The sequence below is a fragment of the Canis lupus genome, chromosome 6 (assembly GCF_048164855.1).
Source record: "Canis lupus baileyi chromosome 6, mCanLup2.hap1, whole genome shotgun sequence".
Lineage (NCBI taxonomy): Eukaryota > Metazoa > Chordata > Mammalia > Carnivora > Canidae > Canis > Canis lupus.
Window position 1 is genome coordinate 46,712,644 of NC_132843.1, and position 17,061 is coordinate 46,729,704.

Consider the following 17,061-nt stretch of genomic DNA (forward strand, 5'->3'; position numbering starts at 1 on the left):
AAAAACAAAAATAACCTCCCATAAAACCTAGTAAATAAATATTCTTTTAATAATGCTTTTTTGATCAGTAAGCAAAAAGGTAATGTGTGATTACTTTAGAAAGAAAAATAGAAGAGAACTAGAAATAAAATTATGAGTACTTTGAAATATATATGAAATACTCATAATTTTATAGTCAGAGTTAAGGACAGATAATATTTTCTTTTATACACTTCCAGTCTTATTCTGTGCAGATGTATTTAGGTCTTGAATATACATACAATTTGATAGGTCTTCCCTGTCTACCCCTGTCTTCCTTGGGCATTTCTTTTTTCTTTTTTTTTTTTTTTTTTTTTTTTTTAATTTTTTTTTTCCTTGGGCATTTCTATATGCTAAGTCCTCAGTTTGCTTATACTTCTACCCATAATTGTGACTGGGCTAATTCCTGTTTTTCAGATCTGAGCTTAAAAATACCACATTTTGTACAAAACCTTCTCTCACCCTTGTAGACCAGGTATCTTTGTTTACCTTTCTCACTAGACTATGAGATTCTTGACTAGCAAGGAAGATACGGTTCTTGCTCAATATTCTATCTGTACAGGATAGTCCAGGACCCAGCATAGTATTCGTTTACTGGCTGAATGAATGGAATTGTTCCCGTCGTATATTCTTTGAAAATATTATTCTTAGTAGATTTACAGTACCCCTTCAAAGCATGATTAATTTTGCCATTTTATGTTTGCAAAGCTGGATTTATGTCATACCTTAAGACTTTAAAATTAGTTCCTGTACTTATATCACTACTTTACTTTTCTGAACAGTTTTTATTTGCATTTATGACTAGAAGAAAGCAGTTTTAGTAAAAATGAAAAAACAGCATCTTTGTATTTACCATTGGAGTCTGTTTTTCTACATTCATCTAGAATCTGGTGTTTAGAGATTTAATATGACTTTAATGGTAATGAAAACTTAGAAAAATGTAGTGAGAACTAGAAAAGCTGTGTATTTTCTGTGTTCTCTCTGCCAGTCTAAAAATCCATTCTTGCTGTATCCCTATCTTTAAAAAAAAAATCTTCTATTTGTTTTATTGCATGATACAAGTTTGGAAACTATTTTTTCCCAAAGGATGAGACCGTTGTATTAGCTCTGTTCTTCATTTCTTTTCATTGAATAATCCATTCTGTCCTCACTGATTACGGATGGCACATACACAAATATTTGTATTTTTAGTTTTTTTTCTTTTTTTCCTTTTGATTTCCTTGTCATTCTAGCACTAAGACCACATCGTTTTAATTAGAGAGTCCTTATAAAGTTTTTAACTTCTGAGGGAAAGAAAGGACCTTAGAAGTAAGAAAATTGAGAAAAGAAAAAATTTCAGGTAATAGCAAACATGTAGTAAAGGAGAACTTCAGTTATTACTGGGTTTTTTTTCCCCCAAAAACGTTCTTTGCCTTTGCAGGCATAGCATCTGCAGATATTAATAATTTTATCTCTTTCTTTCAGATAGGATGGTTTGTTGTTTTTTGTTTTTAAATAATGCATCATAATTTTCATGATAGCTTATACGTTTATATTTTTCTCTAGTTTTAATGAATGTACTTCAAATTATTCACTGTCAAATATGATTTTTCATGTATAGTTTATTTTGTTATAGTGGAACCACTTTACAGACCCAGATAATTTTCCTTTCTTAGAGCTATCACTTTCATTATCATCACTATGGGCCTGCTGCAATCAAAACCGCATGTTCATGTGCATGAATATATGCCCTCTTATGTTACAACTACAATGTACTACATGTAGTTTCCCGAGTACTAATTCTGTAGTGACTCTCACATCACTTGTGGCTCTTTTTGGCTCTTTTCTCCCTATGCCAGAAATATTTTCCCTTGCTTGCTTCTTCCTATACCACCTCATCTTGTACATCTCATTTACAAATCATTCTTCTCCTTTGGTCCCCACTTCAAGCTTAACATTGTTTTTCCTAGAACACCACTGTTCTCAGTGCAAACTTGTTATTATTTTTACCTATAAAATTTTGTTATATTTGTTTACAATATCAAATTTACCTATATATATACACTATGGCTTATTGAACTTTAGTAGGATACATATGTTAGACATTTTAATTAATGTTTATTTTAAATAAACTATCAGCTTACAAAAATTGTTTCAGTTTCCTATAAGTACTATATATATTTTAAAGTTAAATTTACTTGCTTCATAGGGATCTCCATTCTGTTTTCTGAATTGAATACATTTGCCAACATTAGTTAGGAATGAGAAATTACATGCTTTCATTAGTGAGATATTTGGGCCCAATACTTGTTTGCAGAGCATATATACATATTTTGGTTATGGTGAATGAGGTAATTTATGTCAGTAATCCACCTAAGAACTCTTAGTAAAGGTGGGCAAAACGTTAGGGGAAAAAAAAAAGGCATACATGAGGCAATTTGACTGCAAAGAATTAAAGGACTAAAATTTAATGGAAGGGTGAAACCCAGAGAGATGAGCTCACTCTTTTACCAGGGGTGCCTGCCAATTCTAGATAATAATAGAAGGGGATATGTTGACATTTGGAATAACTATCAAATCTAGGAATCTTATTCTGGAACCCAGGGCCTACCAGAGAGTGGTCATTGTACATCAGTACATTTTAAGTTGGTACCTAAGGATAAACTAGATTTAGACTTACCTTTAAAGGATTAAAGTCTAGCTTTAAATTATTTCAGATCTTAAATTTGGTTAATGTGAACCACTTTTGCTAGTCTCTTTGGAACCTGTTAAAAACAAATATAAGTAATCTCAAACTATTTACATTTTTAATGTACATTATTTGATAAGCATTAAGAAATAAACAAGTACATAAAGATTCAAAGATTCAAAAACCACAGAGACAAAACAACCAAATCAGATTCATAGGCTCTCTAGATAAAAGCAGATAGAAAAAATAAATTGCTTTCAAAGACCACCAATTAGATGAAAAGATGATATCATTAGAAACAGTTAACATGGAATATATGGGATGGAATGATAATTGGGATAATGGAATGATATTCTCAAAGTGCTGAAGGAAAATAAGTGCTAATGAGCAAAAATACTTTTCATGAATGAAAGTAAAATGAAAATATTTCAGTCAAAAATTTCAATAACTTCAGTTAAGAATTGATAGAATTTCTCACCAGCAGACTTGCAGAAGAGGAATACAAACAGTATTCTTCAGACAGAATAAAATAATCCCAGATGGGAGAAGAGATATAGGAAGGAATGAAAAACAAAATGGCAAATAAGTTGGTAAACCAAAAGAATATTGATCTGATGAATAATAATAACATTTTATGGTTTAATTATATGAAGATTATACTATTACTAAAGTAATAATATGTAAACTAAGGTTGAGGGAAAAATGGGAGTTAGTGTTGTATGACATTTCTACATTTTCTTAGAAGGCTTAAAAGTATAGACATATAATATTAGACTTTGCTAAGTTGAGGATGAATGTCATGATTTCAAGGAAAATTGCTAAAAGGAAAGCAAGTACATAATGACTACAATGCTGATATGAGGAGAAATAGAATCATAAAAAATTAATTAACCCAGAGTACATTATGTAAGTTGACTGTATGAAGTTAATGCTATATATAAAAATATGCAGGGGCACTTGAGTGGCTCAGTTGGTTAAGTGCCTTTGGCTCAAGTCATGATTCCAGGGTCCTTGGATCAAATCCTGCATTGGGCTTCTTGCTCAGTGGGGAGTCTGCTTCTCCCTCTTCTTCTACCTCCTGCTCCCCCTGCTCTGTCAAATAAATAAAATCTTTAAAAATAAGTAAATAAATAAAAAATAAAAATATGGAAAAAAAAAAAGACTGAGAAGCCAACAGGAAAATTGAAATGGAATTCTGAAAAACTTTAAAATAATGAAAAAAAAAACAGGCAGGAAGAAAGAAAGAAGTAGAAAAAAATGGTAGACTTATGTACAACCATATAAATAATTGCATTAAATATTAATAGGTTAAAACTGCAGTTAAAGGGCAGAGTTACAGAATTAAAAATACAAGGTCCACTTATGTGCTGTCTATAAGAAATGTACTTTAAGTATAAAAACATACTAAGTTGAAAGTAAATGGATTGGTAAAAATATATCATACAAACAGCCATAAGGAAGATAAATCAGATTTCAAAATAATATTCTAGAGAGTTCCAGGACACTTGATAATGATAGAAGGGGATATGTTGACATGGATGTTATAACAGTCATGAATATGGATGCATGCAATAACAGAATTAAAGAAAAGTAGACAATTCCACACCCATATATGTAGGTTTTTAAATTCTTTCCAGCAAGTGATGGAGCAGCTAGATAAAAAAAATCAACTAAATCATAGAATAACACTATCAATCACCTTGATGTACTTGATATTTACAGAATGCTACACTCAAAAGTGAGAGAATGCATATGGTACATTCACCAGGATAGGTCATATTCTGGATCATAAGCAATTCTTAATATATTTAGCAAGATTGAAGTTTTATAAAATATGCTTTCCAGCTTCAGTAGAATTGCTTAGAAATCAATAAGAATAAGAACCTGAAAAACTCCCAACTATTTGGAAGTTAAACAACATACCTCTTAAAAATCATTGGGTCAAAAACAAAATTCACATGAGCCATTAGAAAATCGTTTTAAAATGAATGATAATGAAAATAAAGCATATAAAAATTTGTGAGTGCTGAGAGGGAAATTTATAACAGTAATGCCTGTACTTGAAGAAGTTAAATCAATAACCTAAGCTTTCTTTTTCAGAAACTAGAAAAGTAAATGCAAAGCAAACATCAAGAGGAAACAGTAGAGCTCAGAAATCAATGAAATAGGAAACAAAAATAATAATAAACCTGAGCTAATTCTTTGAAATAAAAAAAAAAAGAATAGAAAACATCATGGAAGATTGTTAAAATGATAAGACATGAATTACCAATATCAACCCAAGAAAACATTAGAAAATTTGAACAGCCAGTGTCAATGAGCAGAATTGAGTTAATAATTTAACTATTTTTCCTCAATAAAAACTCCCAAGTCCACATGTCCTCACTGATGAGTTCTGTCAAAGAAATATTACCAGTCCTATACAATCTATTTGAGAGAATAATGGGGGAAGAGAACACTTTCCAACTTAAAAGGGCACTCTTGTTTCAAAAACCAGGCAAAGCTATCATAAGAAGATGGAACTATAGTCCAATATACTTGTGAATGTCAGTGCAAAAAAATTTTTTTAAAAAAGATTTTATTTATTTACTCATGGCAGACACAGAGAGAGAGGCAGAGACACAGGCAGAGGGAGAAGCAGGCTCCATGAAGGGAGCCCGACGTGGGACTCGATCCCAGGTCTCCAGGATCATACCCCGGGGCTGAAGGCCGCGCTAAACCACTGGGCCACCAGGGCTGCCCTGTCAGTGCAAAATTTAACAAAGTTTTGACAAATTAAAAAAAAAAAATGGAAAAAGAATAATACATCATGACCAAATAGAGTATATCTAAGAGTTCAGTTGCATTATCATGTGAAATCATTAAACTAAATTCACTATATTCAGAGGATAAAGTAGAAAAACTAAATGGTCATCTCAACAAATGCAGAAAAAGCGTTTGCCAAAATTCAGTATCCTTTCATAACTAGAACACTCAGCTGACAAGGAAAAGAAGGGAACTTACTCAACTTCTATCTATAAAAAACCTACAGCTTATATGATAATCAAAAGTAAAAGCCTTAGTGCTTTATTTCTGAGATCTGGAACAGTAAGAATGTCTTCTCTCACCACTTTTATTTAACATTATTCTAATGATCTGATATAGGGCATTATAAGGTAAGAAAAAGAAGTAAAATTGCTCTTATTTGTAGACATGTTTGCATGTGTAGAAAATCCAGAAAAATAAAAGGTATTAGAATTGGTACATCAACCTCTTAGTAAGGCTTCAAGGTCAACATAAATACCAACTTTAAGAACTACTATGAAAAATTAGAAAATTACACATTTTTAAAGGCATATTCCAATAGCATAAAAACTAGTTAGCAATAGGTAACTCAGAAAGGGATCTCTAAGAAAGTGAGGAATGCTGCCAAAGAAAGGAACATCCTAAGAAAACAATGAATTGGGATGCCTGGCTGACTCAGCAGTTGAGCATCTGTCTTCAGCTCAGGGTGTGATCCCAATTTCTGTGATTGAGTTCCTCATCGGGCTCCCTGTGAGGAGCCCGCTTCTCCCTCTGCCTATATCTCTGCCTCTCTCTCTCTCTTTTTCTCTCCCCCTCTCCCTCTCTCTCTCTTCCTCTCTCTCTCTCGCTTTCTGTCTTTCATGAATAAAGAAATAAAATCTAAAAAAAAAAATCAGCTGATTTTGTTCAAGGGAGATGGCAGAGTAGGAAGATCTTGAGACCACCTCCTCTCATGGACACACCATTGCTGCAACTATATATAGTACAACTCACTTTCAGAAAAACCTGAAGACTACTGAACAGCTCTTCCGTGGCTAAAGATATATTTTAACAATCACAGCAAGAAGAGTAGGAGATAAAGAGACAAACTTGGGAACCAAACCCCAGACACATTGATCCATAAGCAGGAAATCTATCACAGGTGCAGAGGTCCTCTGGGAGGAGCTCTTGGGCACCCCCAGCCCTGGGCATTTACACTGGGAATGCAAGCCTCCATAGCCCGTGGCTTTGAAAATCAGTGAGGCTTAACTCAAGAGCTTTGAACATTAGTGGGTCTTAACTCCAGGAGAGGTGGAGAGCTATATATAGCAGACAGTGCTCTTAAAGGTTCTGTGCACAATATCACTCACTCTGAGACCCACTACAGAGGCAGTAGTTTGAAAGCTTCTGGGCTCATATGAAGGAGCTTTATTAACTGATTGTAGGGTTGTGCTGGAAGATCAGGGATCTGTAGGCACTTTGGGAATGGAAGAACTGGCCAGTGCCATCTCTCTTGACTTCCTTCAACATAGTTGGCCTGATGCTGACAGGCACCAGTTCTGACGTACTCCTACCTTGCTAGCACTGCGTACCCCTGCCCTGTGGACCTGTGCTGGCAGGTGCCCCTCCAAAGCCACTCCTACCCCTCCACACCCAGCAGGAATCAATAGGAGGAAATTGACAGCAGACTAAAGGATAAAGATGAACAGATCAACAATCTGAAGACACCAAGTGAACAGCAAAAGTAAGAGGAATCTAAATATATGAAGATGTGTAAAGGACAACATCAGACTTAGTGACATTTGTGTTATAGCATTCTCAAAGAAGAGAGAAAAGGGGGAAGAAAACTTCTTTGAAGAACTACTAGTTGAAAACTTCCCTAACCTGGAGAAGGAAACAGACAGCCAGGTCCAGGAAGTACAGAGTCCTAAAGAAAAAAAATAAACCCAAAGAGATCCACATTTAAGACACATAATAATTAGAATGTCAAAAATTAAAGATAAAAATAATCTTAAAAGTAGCAAGTTATATAAAAGGGAAATGCCATAAAGCTATTGACTGGTTTTTCAGCAGAGACTTTGCAGGCCAGAAGGGAATGGCATGATATAATCTAAGTGATGAAAGGAAGAAACCTACAACCAAGAATAATATATGCAGCAAGGTTGTCATTCACAATGAAGGAAAGAAAAAAGAGTTTCCCAGATAAATAAAAGTAAGGTTTGTTACAACTCAACTAGCCTTATAAGAAATGTTAAAGGGACTTTTTTTAAGAAGAAAAGAAAGGCCATAATGAGAACTAAGAAAATTACTAAAAAATTTCACTAGTAAAAACAAACACACAGTAATGGTAGTAGATCAATCACTTACAAAGCTAGTAGGAAGACAAAGAGATGAAAGTAGTAAAATCAATTATATCTAAAATAATTAGTTAATGGATATACAAAATAAAGATGTAAATTGTGAAGTCAAATACATAAAATGTGGAGAGTGGTAGTAAAAATATGGTGCTTTTGGAATGTGTTAAATTTAATTGAACCTCAACTTTAATAGGCTGATTCATAAGTAGGGTTTTATATATGAACGTCATATGAACCACAAACCGAAACCCTTTAATAGATAAAAAACCTGAAGAGAAAAGAGTCCAAGCCTAGCCCTCAGGAAAATATAAAATCACAAGGGAGAGAACAAGAAGAGAAGAAGAAAGGAACCAGGAAGACTACAAAACAACCAGAAAATGTTACATGCCAGTTGTATATGCCAACAAATGGCAATACATACCTATCAATAATTACTTTTTTACATAAATGGTCTAAAGTTCCAATCAAAAGATTAAGGGTGACCAACCCAATGGGGAAGAAACAAAACAAGACCCAATATGCCATCTCCAAGAGCCTCACTTTAGACCTTAAGATACCTATAGCCTGCAAGGGAAGGGCTGGAAGAGCATATACTATGCAAATAGAAGTGAAAGAAAAACAGCTGGGGTAACAATACTCTTATCAGACAAAATAGACTTTCAAGCAAAGTCTAACAAGAGACCTAGATTGGAGTTACATAATGATGAAGGGATCAGTCCAACAAGAGGATAATAATGGTTGTATATTTCTATGCACACAACATAGGATCACCTAAATATATAAAGCAAATTAACAGACTAAAAGGAGATATTAACATAATAAGAGGGGATTTTGGCACCCCATTTACATCAGTGGATAAATTATCTAGAAAAAAATCAATAAAGAAGGAAACAGTTCTTGAATGACACATTATGCCAGACAGACCTAACAGATATATGCAGAACATTCCATCCAAAAACAGCAGGATACACATTATTTTCAAGTACCCATGGAACATTCTCCAGGACAGATCACATATTATGCCACATAACAAGTCTTTAAAAATTTAAGAAAATTGAAATCCTATCAGCCAGCTTTCCTAACCACAAAAATATGAAGCTAGAAATCAATTATGAGAAAAACACTGGAAAAAACCCAGAAACTTGTGGAGTCTCAACTCAATATGCTACCAGACAACCAATGGGTCAGTGAAGAAAATGCAGAGAAAATAAAAATTGGTTGCAGACGAATGAAAATGAAAACACAGTAGTTCAAAATCTTTGCTACCCATGTCCAGTGATACAGGCCTAGCAACAAACAACAACAAAACAAAAATCTCAATCTAACCTTACTCTTTAGAAACTAGAAAAAGAAGAACAAAGCCCAATGTTAGTAGAGGGAAGGAAATAAGACTCCAGTGGAAATAAATAAAATGGAGACTTTAAAAAACAATAGAAAATATCAGTGAAACTAAGAGCTGGTTTGTTGAAAAGCAAAACAAAATTGGTAAACCTTTAGCCAGACTCTTAAAAAAAAAAAAAAAAAAACAGGACTCAAAATTAGAAATGAAGCAAAAGTTATAGCTGACATCACGAAATACAAAGGGTTAAAAGTGACTAACTATGAAAAATTATATGCCAACAAATTATGCAACTTAAAAGAAATGGATAAATTCCTAGAAACATACAATCTTCAAAGACTGAAAGAAGAAATAGAAAATCTAACCAGACCAATTAGTAGTAATCAAATTGAATCAGTAATCAACTCCCAGTAAGTAAATGGTGCAAGACCACATGACTCCACAGGTAAATTCTACCAAACATTTAAAGAAGAGTTAATAGCTATGCTTATCAAACCATTCTAGAAATTGAAGGATTTCTTCTAAATACATGAGGCCAGCATTACTGTGATTCCAAAACTAGACAAATACACTATAAAAAGAAAATTATAGGCCAATATCTCTGATCAATGTAGATGCAAAATAGTCACCAAATGTTAGCAAACTAGACTCAAAGTACATTGAAAGGATCATTCCCCGCGATCAAATATGATTTATTCCATGCATGCAAGGATGGTTTCATATCCACAAATCAGTCACTAAATGTGATACAGCACATTAACAAGATGCAGGATAAAAATTGTATGATCATCTCCATAGATGTAGATAAAGCATTTGACAAAATGCTATATACATTCACTTGCAACAAAATGGGTAGAGAGGGATTGTACTTCAACATAAGTCAGACTCACAGCTAACATCGTACTTAATGGTGAAAATTTGCTGGCTTTTCTTTTAAGGTCAGGAGAAAGACCAGAAGGTCCATTCTCACCCCTTTTAATCAACAAAATACTGGAAATATTAGCCCCAGCAGTCAGACAAGAAAAAGAAATAAAAGGCATTCAACTAGGCAAGGAAGAAGTAAAACTGTCACTATTTGTATGTAGGTGAATGATACTATATATCAAAAACCCTAAAACTTGACCAAGAAAACTATTGGAATTAGTAAATGAATTCAGTAAGGTTGCAGGATACAAAAGTAACATACAGAAATCTTTTGCATTTCTATACGCTTACAGAACTATCAGAGAAATTAAGAAAACAGTCTCATTTGCAATTGATTCAAAACGAATAAATGTAATCTAGGAAATGAAAACCTGCACTCTGAAAACTATAAGACACTGAGGAAAGAAATTGAAGGTGACACAAATAATTGGAAAGATAAACCACTTTCAAGGATTAAAATAATTAGTATTGTTAAAATGTCCATACCACCTAAAGCAATCTACAGAATCAATGCAAACTCTATCAAAATATCAATATTTTTATAGAACTAAAATTTGTATGGAACCACAAAAGAACCTGAATAGTAAAAGCAACCTTGAGAAAGAAGAACAAAGCTGGCGGTATCGCAATCCCAGATTTTAAGATACAGTACAAATCTATGGTAGTCAAAACAGTATGGTACTGGCACAAAAATAGATACACAGATCAATGGAACACAACAGCCCAGAAATAAACCCACACTTATTTTGTCATTTCATCTGTAACAAAGTATTCTAGAATATACAATAGGGAAAGACAGTTTCTTTAGTAAATTGTGTTAGGAAAACTGAACAGCTAAAGTATAAGAATGAAATTGGATTACTTTTTTCTTTTTTTACATCATATACGAATATTAAACTAACTGGAATGAATACCTATATATTATAAAGCCCCTAAAAGAATACATAAGTGGTAACCTTTTGGACAATGGTTTCAGTAGTATTTTTTGGATCTGTCTTCTAAGGCAAGGGCAACAAAAGCAAAAATAAACAATTGGAACTGCATCAAACTAAAATGCTTTTGCAAAGGAAATAATCAACAAAATGAAAAGGCAGCTTACTGAATGAGAGGACATATTTGTAAATGACATCTGATAAAGGGTTAATATCCAAGATCTACAAAGAACTCATACAAATCAATGCCGAAAAACCCAATAATCTGATTAAAAAATGGGAGAAGGCTTGAATAGACATTTTTCCAAAGAAGACATACAGATAGCCAACAGGCACATGAAATGATGCTCAACATTACTCATCACCAGAGAAATGCAAATGAAAACTACAATGAGATAATCACCTCAAAACCAAAACAAATGAACAAACAAACTGCAAACAGACTCATAAATACAGAGAACAAACTGGTTGCCAGAAGGGAAAGGTATGGGGTGATGGGTGAAATAGATGAAGAGGATTAGGAAATACAAATTTCTGGTTCTAAAATAAATAAGTCACAGGGATGTAATACAATACGGCATAGCAGATATGGTCAATAATATTGTAATAACTTTATATGGTGACAGATGGTAGTTACACTTACGTGATGAGCATTTAATAGTGCATATAATGACTATGTTGTACACCTGAAACTAATATAATACTGTATGTCAACTGTACTTCAATGAAAAAATAAAATATTTCAGAATAAATTCAATTTAAGATATGCAAAACATTTTCACAGAAAGTCATAAAAGATTGCACTGGGAAATTAAATAAATGGAGACAATACTATGTTTATGGAGTGAAAAATTTAATTTTTTAAGATAGCAATTTCCCCCAAATTGATCCGTAGATTTAATACAATTCCACTCAAAATTCTAACAGACTTTAAGAAACAGATGCTGATTTAAGCATTTATATGAAAATGAATAATTCTTGATCTATAACACAAATTTCAACGAGTGCTCCTGAGACTTATTTTACCTACAAACTATGGGAACAGTGCTCCTGAGACTATTTTACCTACAAACTATGGGGACAGTGAAAGGCTTTAGCTTTGAAAACCTTTTCTTGGAACTTCTGTTGGACCACAGTAAAGACCTTGACCATGTCAATGATGAACTTAACAATGACTAGACAAAGAAGGATTTTAAGGGGCAGCCAGCTTTTGGGGGCCAGTTTACTTTATAGGTAAGTTGTATATATGCAATAAAATTTAACTGTACTTTTAAAGGATTTTAACTGAATTTTTGTATAATCCTTTCCTTCTTTTTTTCTTTGACATACATTTAAATAAATGTTCCAACAATCATAAGGTCTGTAATGTTAAATGCTTTGGGGATTAATTTCACTTTTGAGTAAGGGTGGGAGGGTATGTTTACATGTATGTGTGTGTATTATCCTGGAATAGACTTTATTTGTATTGATGTCATATTTTACACAAGGGAAATATTTGAATCATTTACCATTCTTTATTAACGGGAAACTGTACTTGTTTTATAGGGAAGAGTGGACAGAAGCTATTCAGGCGGTAGCAGACAGACTTCAGAGACAAGAAGAGGAGAGAATGAATTGTAGTCCAACTTCACAAATTGATAATATAGGGGAGGAAGAGATGGATGCTTCCACAACCCATCATAAAAGAAAGGTAGAGAATAGTAATTTATTCCCTACTTAGTATAGCGCTTATTATGTGTATGGAAGAAATATGCACAGTGTTACATGAAGTATTGGCCAATGATCTTACGTTATGCAAATATAGAGATGTGGGTGTTATTTATCCTGGTAAATCTGAAATACCTGTCATTGTTTAAAACCAAATAATATAAAAGTCACCTCGCTTTCACTGCTTAGCGCTTACCACTGCTGGTAGGACTTCTGAGGTACTTGTTGACTAAAGTGCCTTCGTGCTGATTTATAATTTGCATTTTTCTCTTATTGTTTTTAATATCATTTTAGAACTTGGAAATAATGTTTTCCCTAATGATTTGACCCTTTTCCATTTGGTGTTTTGTTTGCTCTGAAAGCAGAAGTGGTACTCATGTGCTTCCCACCTGGCACCCCAGCTTCACTGATATCAGCAGAAAAGTGAATAGTCTTGGAAATAATAGCTTTTTATTTTAATGTCTGCTTCTGAGCTAGTGAGAGAAAAGACTTTCCTTCCCCAAGTGCTCCAGATTAGTAAATGTCAAGTTATATATTGATAGAATTATAAATTATGGTTTTTATTGATATAGAAAATTAAAAAGCTGGGTGCCTGGGTGGCTCAGTCACTTAAGCATCTGACTCTTGATTTTGGCTCAGGTCATGATCTCAAGGTCCTGGAATTGAGCCCCACACTGGGCTCTGCACTCAGTGGGGAGTCTGCTTTAGGTTCTCTCTCCTTCTCCCACTCCCACTGTACGCATGCACATGTGCTCTCTCTCTCTCTCTCTCAATTAAATAAATAAGTCGTTAAAAAAAATTAAAAACCTACTTCCTTGTATGAAAATGGTATTTTAAGATTAAAGATCTAAGTGTTCAAAGTAAATGAACGTGCCATTTATCATGTTAGAATATATTTGTTATAATGAATTGTAAATTTAATCTCCATGTAGGAAAACACTAATTTTTAATGTAATTGCCCATGTAATTTGATATTAGCATAATGATTAAGAACTCTTTGGAGTTAGACTGCTTGTTCAAATCCTCCTTTTTCCAAGTGCTAAACATGAACTTGATGAAGTTGTACTGTCACAACCTAGAGCTTATTAATTACTTTCTCCTTATCTAAAATTTCTATTCTAATTATAATAATATTTTGTGAGTGATTTTGATCCAGTGTCTGAGAACTCTTTGTGTCTTCATTAAAGACTTACCCTTTATTTGTTAGTTGAAATGAATCCCTCTTTTAAGTCAGTGTAACACCAGCTTGCTCTGTAGTCATTGCAAAAAACAAAGAAACAATCTAGCTTTACTCACCTACTCAGAGATAAGGAAGCTTCTTTTGGATATATATGTGCACATGTACACAATAAATATAAAATTTGATTATGCTCATAAATTTAAAATCAGGTCCCAATTAATCTTGCCTTTGAATTCTATGCTACCACATTCATAAACAAGCTATAGTAGCTAACCACTAAGTCTGTGGACCTCCTAAAACTCTGCTTACTAACTGACAGTAATAAGCTGCTATTGAGGTGGTTGTAAGTTAAAAGTGGGGAGTTTAAAGTGCCCTAACTAGAAGTACTCTTACTATGAATGAGAGAATTTGGAAATGAATATAGAAATTATTTACCAGAAAAACTTTGAATGAAGAAAGACAAACATTTTCAAAGATGTAAAAATGCAAAAATATGGAGGATTTTATTATTTTTCTGGTAAGACTGGTTATAAATCATAAAAGCACAATGTGATTTCCTTTTTCACAGTTACCAATGTGGATTATCTTAGAAATCATCACCTTCACTAACTATCACTTGTAAACATTTATTTTGTGCTCTGCTCTCAGGAGTACTTTTATATCTATTATCTCATTTAATCCTCACAAAAATCATATGAGGTTAGGTATCATTATTATCTCACTTTGCAGGTGATTCATCTGACATTCAGAGATTAAATAATCTTGTTCAAACTTGTAAGGACTTATAATTATATACTGGATACCTTCAGTGTGCAACTTATTTCTTATAATTGATATATCATAAGCCTTTATAATCACTATAATTATTATACTCATTATATGACCAAGTTGTATTAGAGAACAGAATTATACAGATACCCTCACTTGTGATTGTACTTGGTTTCTCAAATATTTATGTCAAGCTATTGTACTTAGTGTTTTTGTTAATTTCATTTTTTATTGGTGTACTGTTGGGAAAATCAGTAAAATTTGAATATCACAGAATAGTGATAGGAAGTGAGGTTTTTAAAGTAGATTCTCTAAGAAATCTTTCACTGAAACTGGATCTCAAAAGCCAAAAATTGAGGGATTCATTGTTTTATTTGATCTATATCTGATTTCTATTGTCCTTTTTTATTTCGGTCCATTTCAAAAAAATTTTTTTTTAAGATTTAATTAATTTAGAGAGAGTATGTAGACAGAGGAAGGGACAGAGGGAGAGGGAGAATCTCAAGCAGACAACAGTGCTGAGCATAGAGCCGTGTGGGACTCGATCTCATAATCTTGAGATGAGATCATGACATGAGCCAAAATCCAGAATCAGACACTCAACCAACCAAGCCACCCTGGGCGCCTGTTATTTCATTTCATTTTAAGTGAGATGGTATAAAACTGTTTTAAATGACAAGGAGTGTAAAAAGAACCTCTGTAGCACTCTTTCGTGTGGCCCTAACAACTTGGTTAAAAAGGGTAAGATAGTCATATCACTTTCCTGGGTCTCTAGTACTATATCCTTTGTGTATATCAGGTATCCTAAAAAGAATTGCAGAAGTTTTTATTATTTTTAATATCAGACTGCATACCCTGAAATAAGAATGCCTTTCTTATAATTTACAGCGCACATTTTCTTCTTTGTTCACTTTTTTGAAAAATGAGCAATAGGATGAAATAATAGCTCCTAATTGTGTTAGCTTTGCTAAGAATTGTCTTAGCTGTTTTCTCTTGCCTCAAGCAGATAAATGGTTACTTCTCTTAGTGGTAGAGTATTACCCAGTATCTGATGCGCAGGGTGAAAAATCTTTTAGGGAAAGATACTGGGTGGTGGAAAAGAGGCAGAGGCCTCCTAACCAGATTTATGTGCTGTTCTGTGTTTTAACTAAAAGATGATCTTTCAAAGGAATTTGATTAGAGGACTCGGAAGTGCCTACTCTTGGTCTGCCAAGCAACCATTCTCTATACTGTCAGGTCTGTGAAGGAGCACAGCATAGAAGGATCAACAGCCAATAGGAGTCAAAGTTCTGCCTAATTTTAAAGTGACCAGTGTAGACCTCTCTGAGAGTAGTAGCTGCTTATCATCTCCTGACTTGGTGTAAAGTGTAAGCTGTATGTACTACTTTCCCATTATGTCTGGCTCCAGTTCTTGGAGTGTTGTTATTTAATGCCTGGCTACACTAACTCAAAGCAATGGCTGGCATGTGGAGAAAGAGTGAAGAAGTTTCCATGGAATCTGCAGAAATCATGTGCTCTCTCACTGCCTGTCCAAAGAAGGAGCAGCTGCCTAATCAGTGGTGGAGAGGTTGGCTGGACAAAGGTGAATTTCTTGAAAGCCCCGTTTTTACTTAGTACCACATGGGGCTTTGTTTGGTTTAGTTCTTAACCTTGACCAAAGGTGCTAAAACCCTCCCTGTATTCTTTTCCGAGAGGTTTCTCATATTCGTCTTCAGTTATATGTTCATATTCTTAACCTAAATTTTGTACCACATAATTAGTCTTTTTCTTATATTCTAGTGTGTATTTGAATTGAGTACATTTATTAAGTATTTGTTATATATGCCCATGCATCTCTTAACCTAAAACAGCTACATTGATGTGCTGGAGATTATGCGAAGGAAAATGTAAAATATTTACTTAATAAATTTTGGGAGTTGGGTTTTAGAAGATTAATTTTTCTGCAGGGGATCCATGCTCTCATCTTTTATTAAATTCTTACTGTATTTTTTCCTTTAACATCATCTAAAAGAGGGAAACATTTTGTAATAGGTTGCATTTCATTTGTAAAGACTAGATAATTATTGTGTATATCATGCTAATGTGAGCATTTGGTATCAAAAATACTTTTAAAATTTTCTGAAGTTTTGTCAAAATAAATACAAAATCTGTTTCTGATTTTTTTCACATACGATGTTTTTACTAATATTAATTTCCATGCAAATTCTCTTTTTTTAAAGTTTGACAGTCAAACTGATAAAGCTGTGAAATATAAAGATAAGGCTATTATATTTTTTAAAACCTCCTTTTCTCTCAGAAGTGCAATCCTTAAGCAGTATAATAATATTTTATTACATATTGCTTTTCATCTGAAAATGTCATAAGACAATTTATAAATTCCTTTTTGATTTTTATCACTAAGAATT

General features: G+C 33.5%; 1 protein-coding gene across 11 annotated transcripts in view; it reads left to right on the plus strand.

Moving 5' to 3' along the window:
* Positions 1 to 17,061, plus strand: part of AKT3 (AKT serine/threonine kinase 3) — a 308,393-nt gene that overhangs the window by 164,353 nt on the left and 126,979 nt on the right. For all 11 annotated transcript variants that reach the window (XM_072830379.1, XM_072830375.1, XM_072830381.1 and 8 more), the window contains one exon: positions 12,547 to 12,691. In XM_072830379.1, coding sequence (XP_072686480.1) covers positions 12,547 to 12,691 — 145 coding nt within the window. The remainder of the gene's footprint in view (positions 1 to 12,546; positions 12,692 to 17,061) is intronic.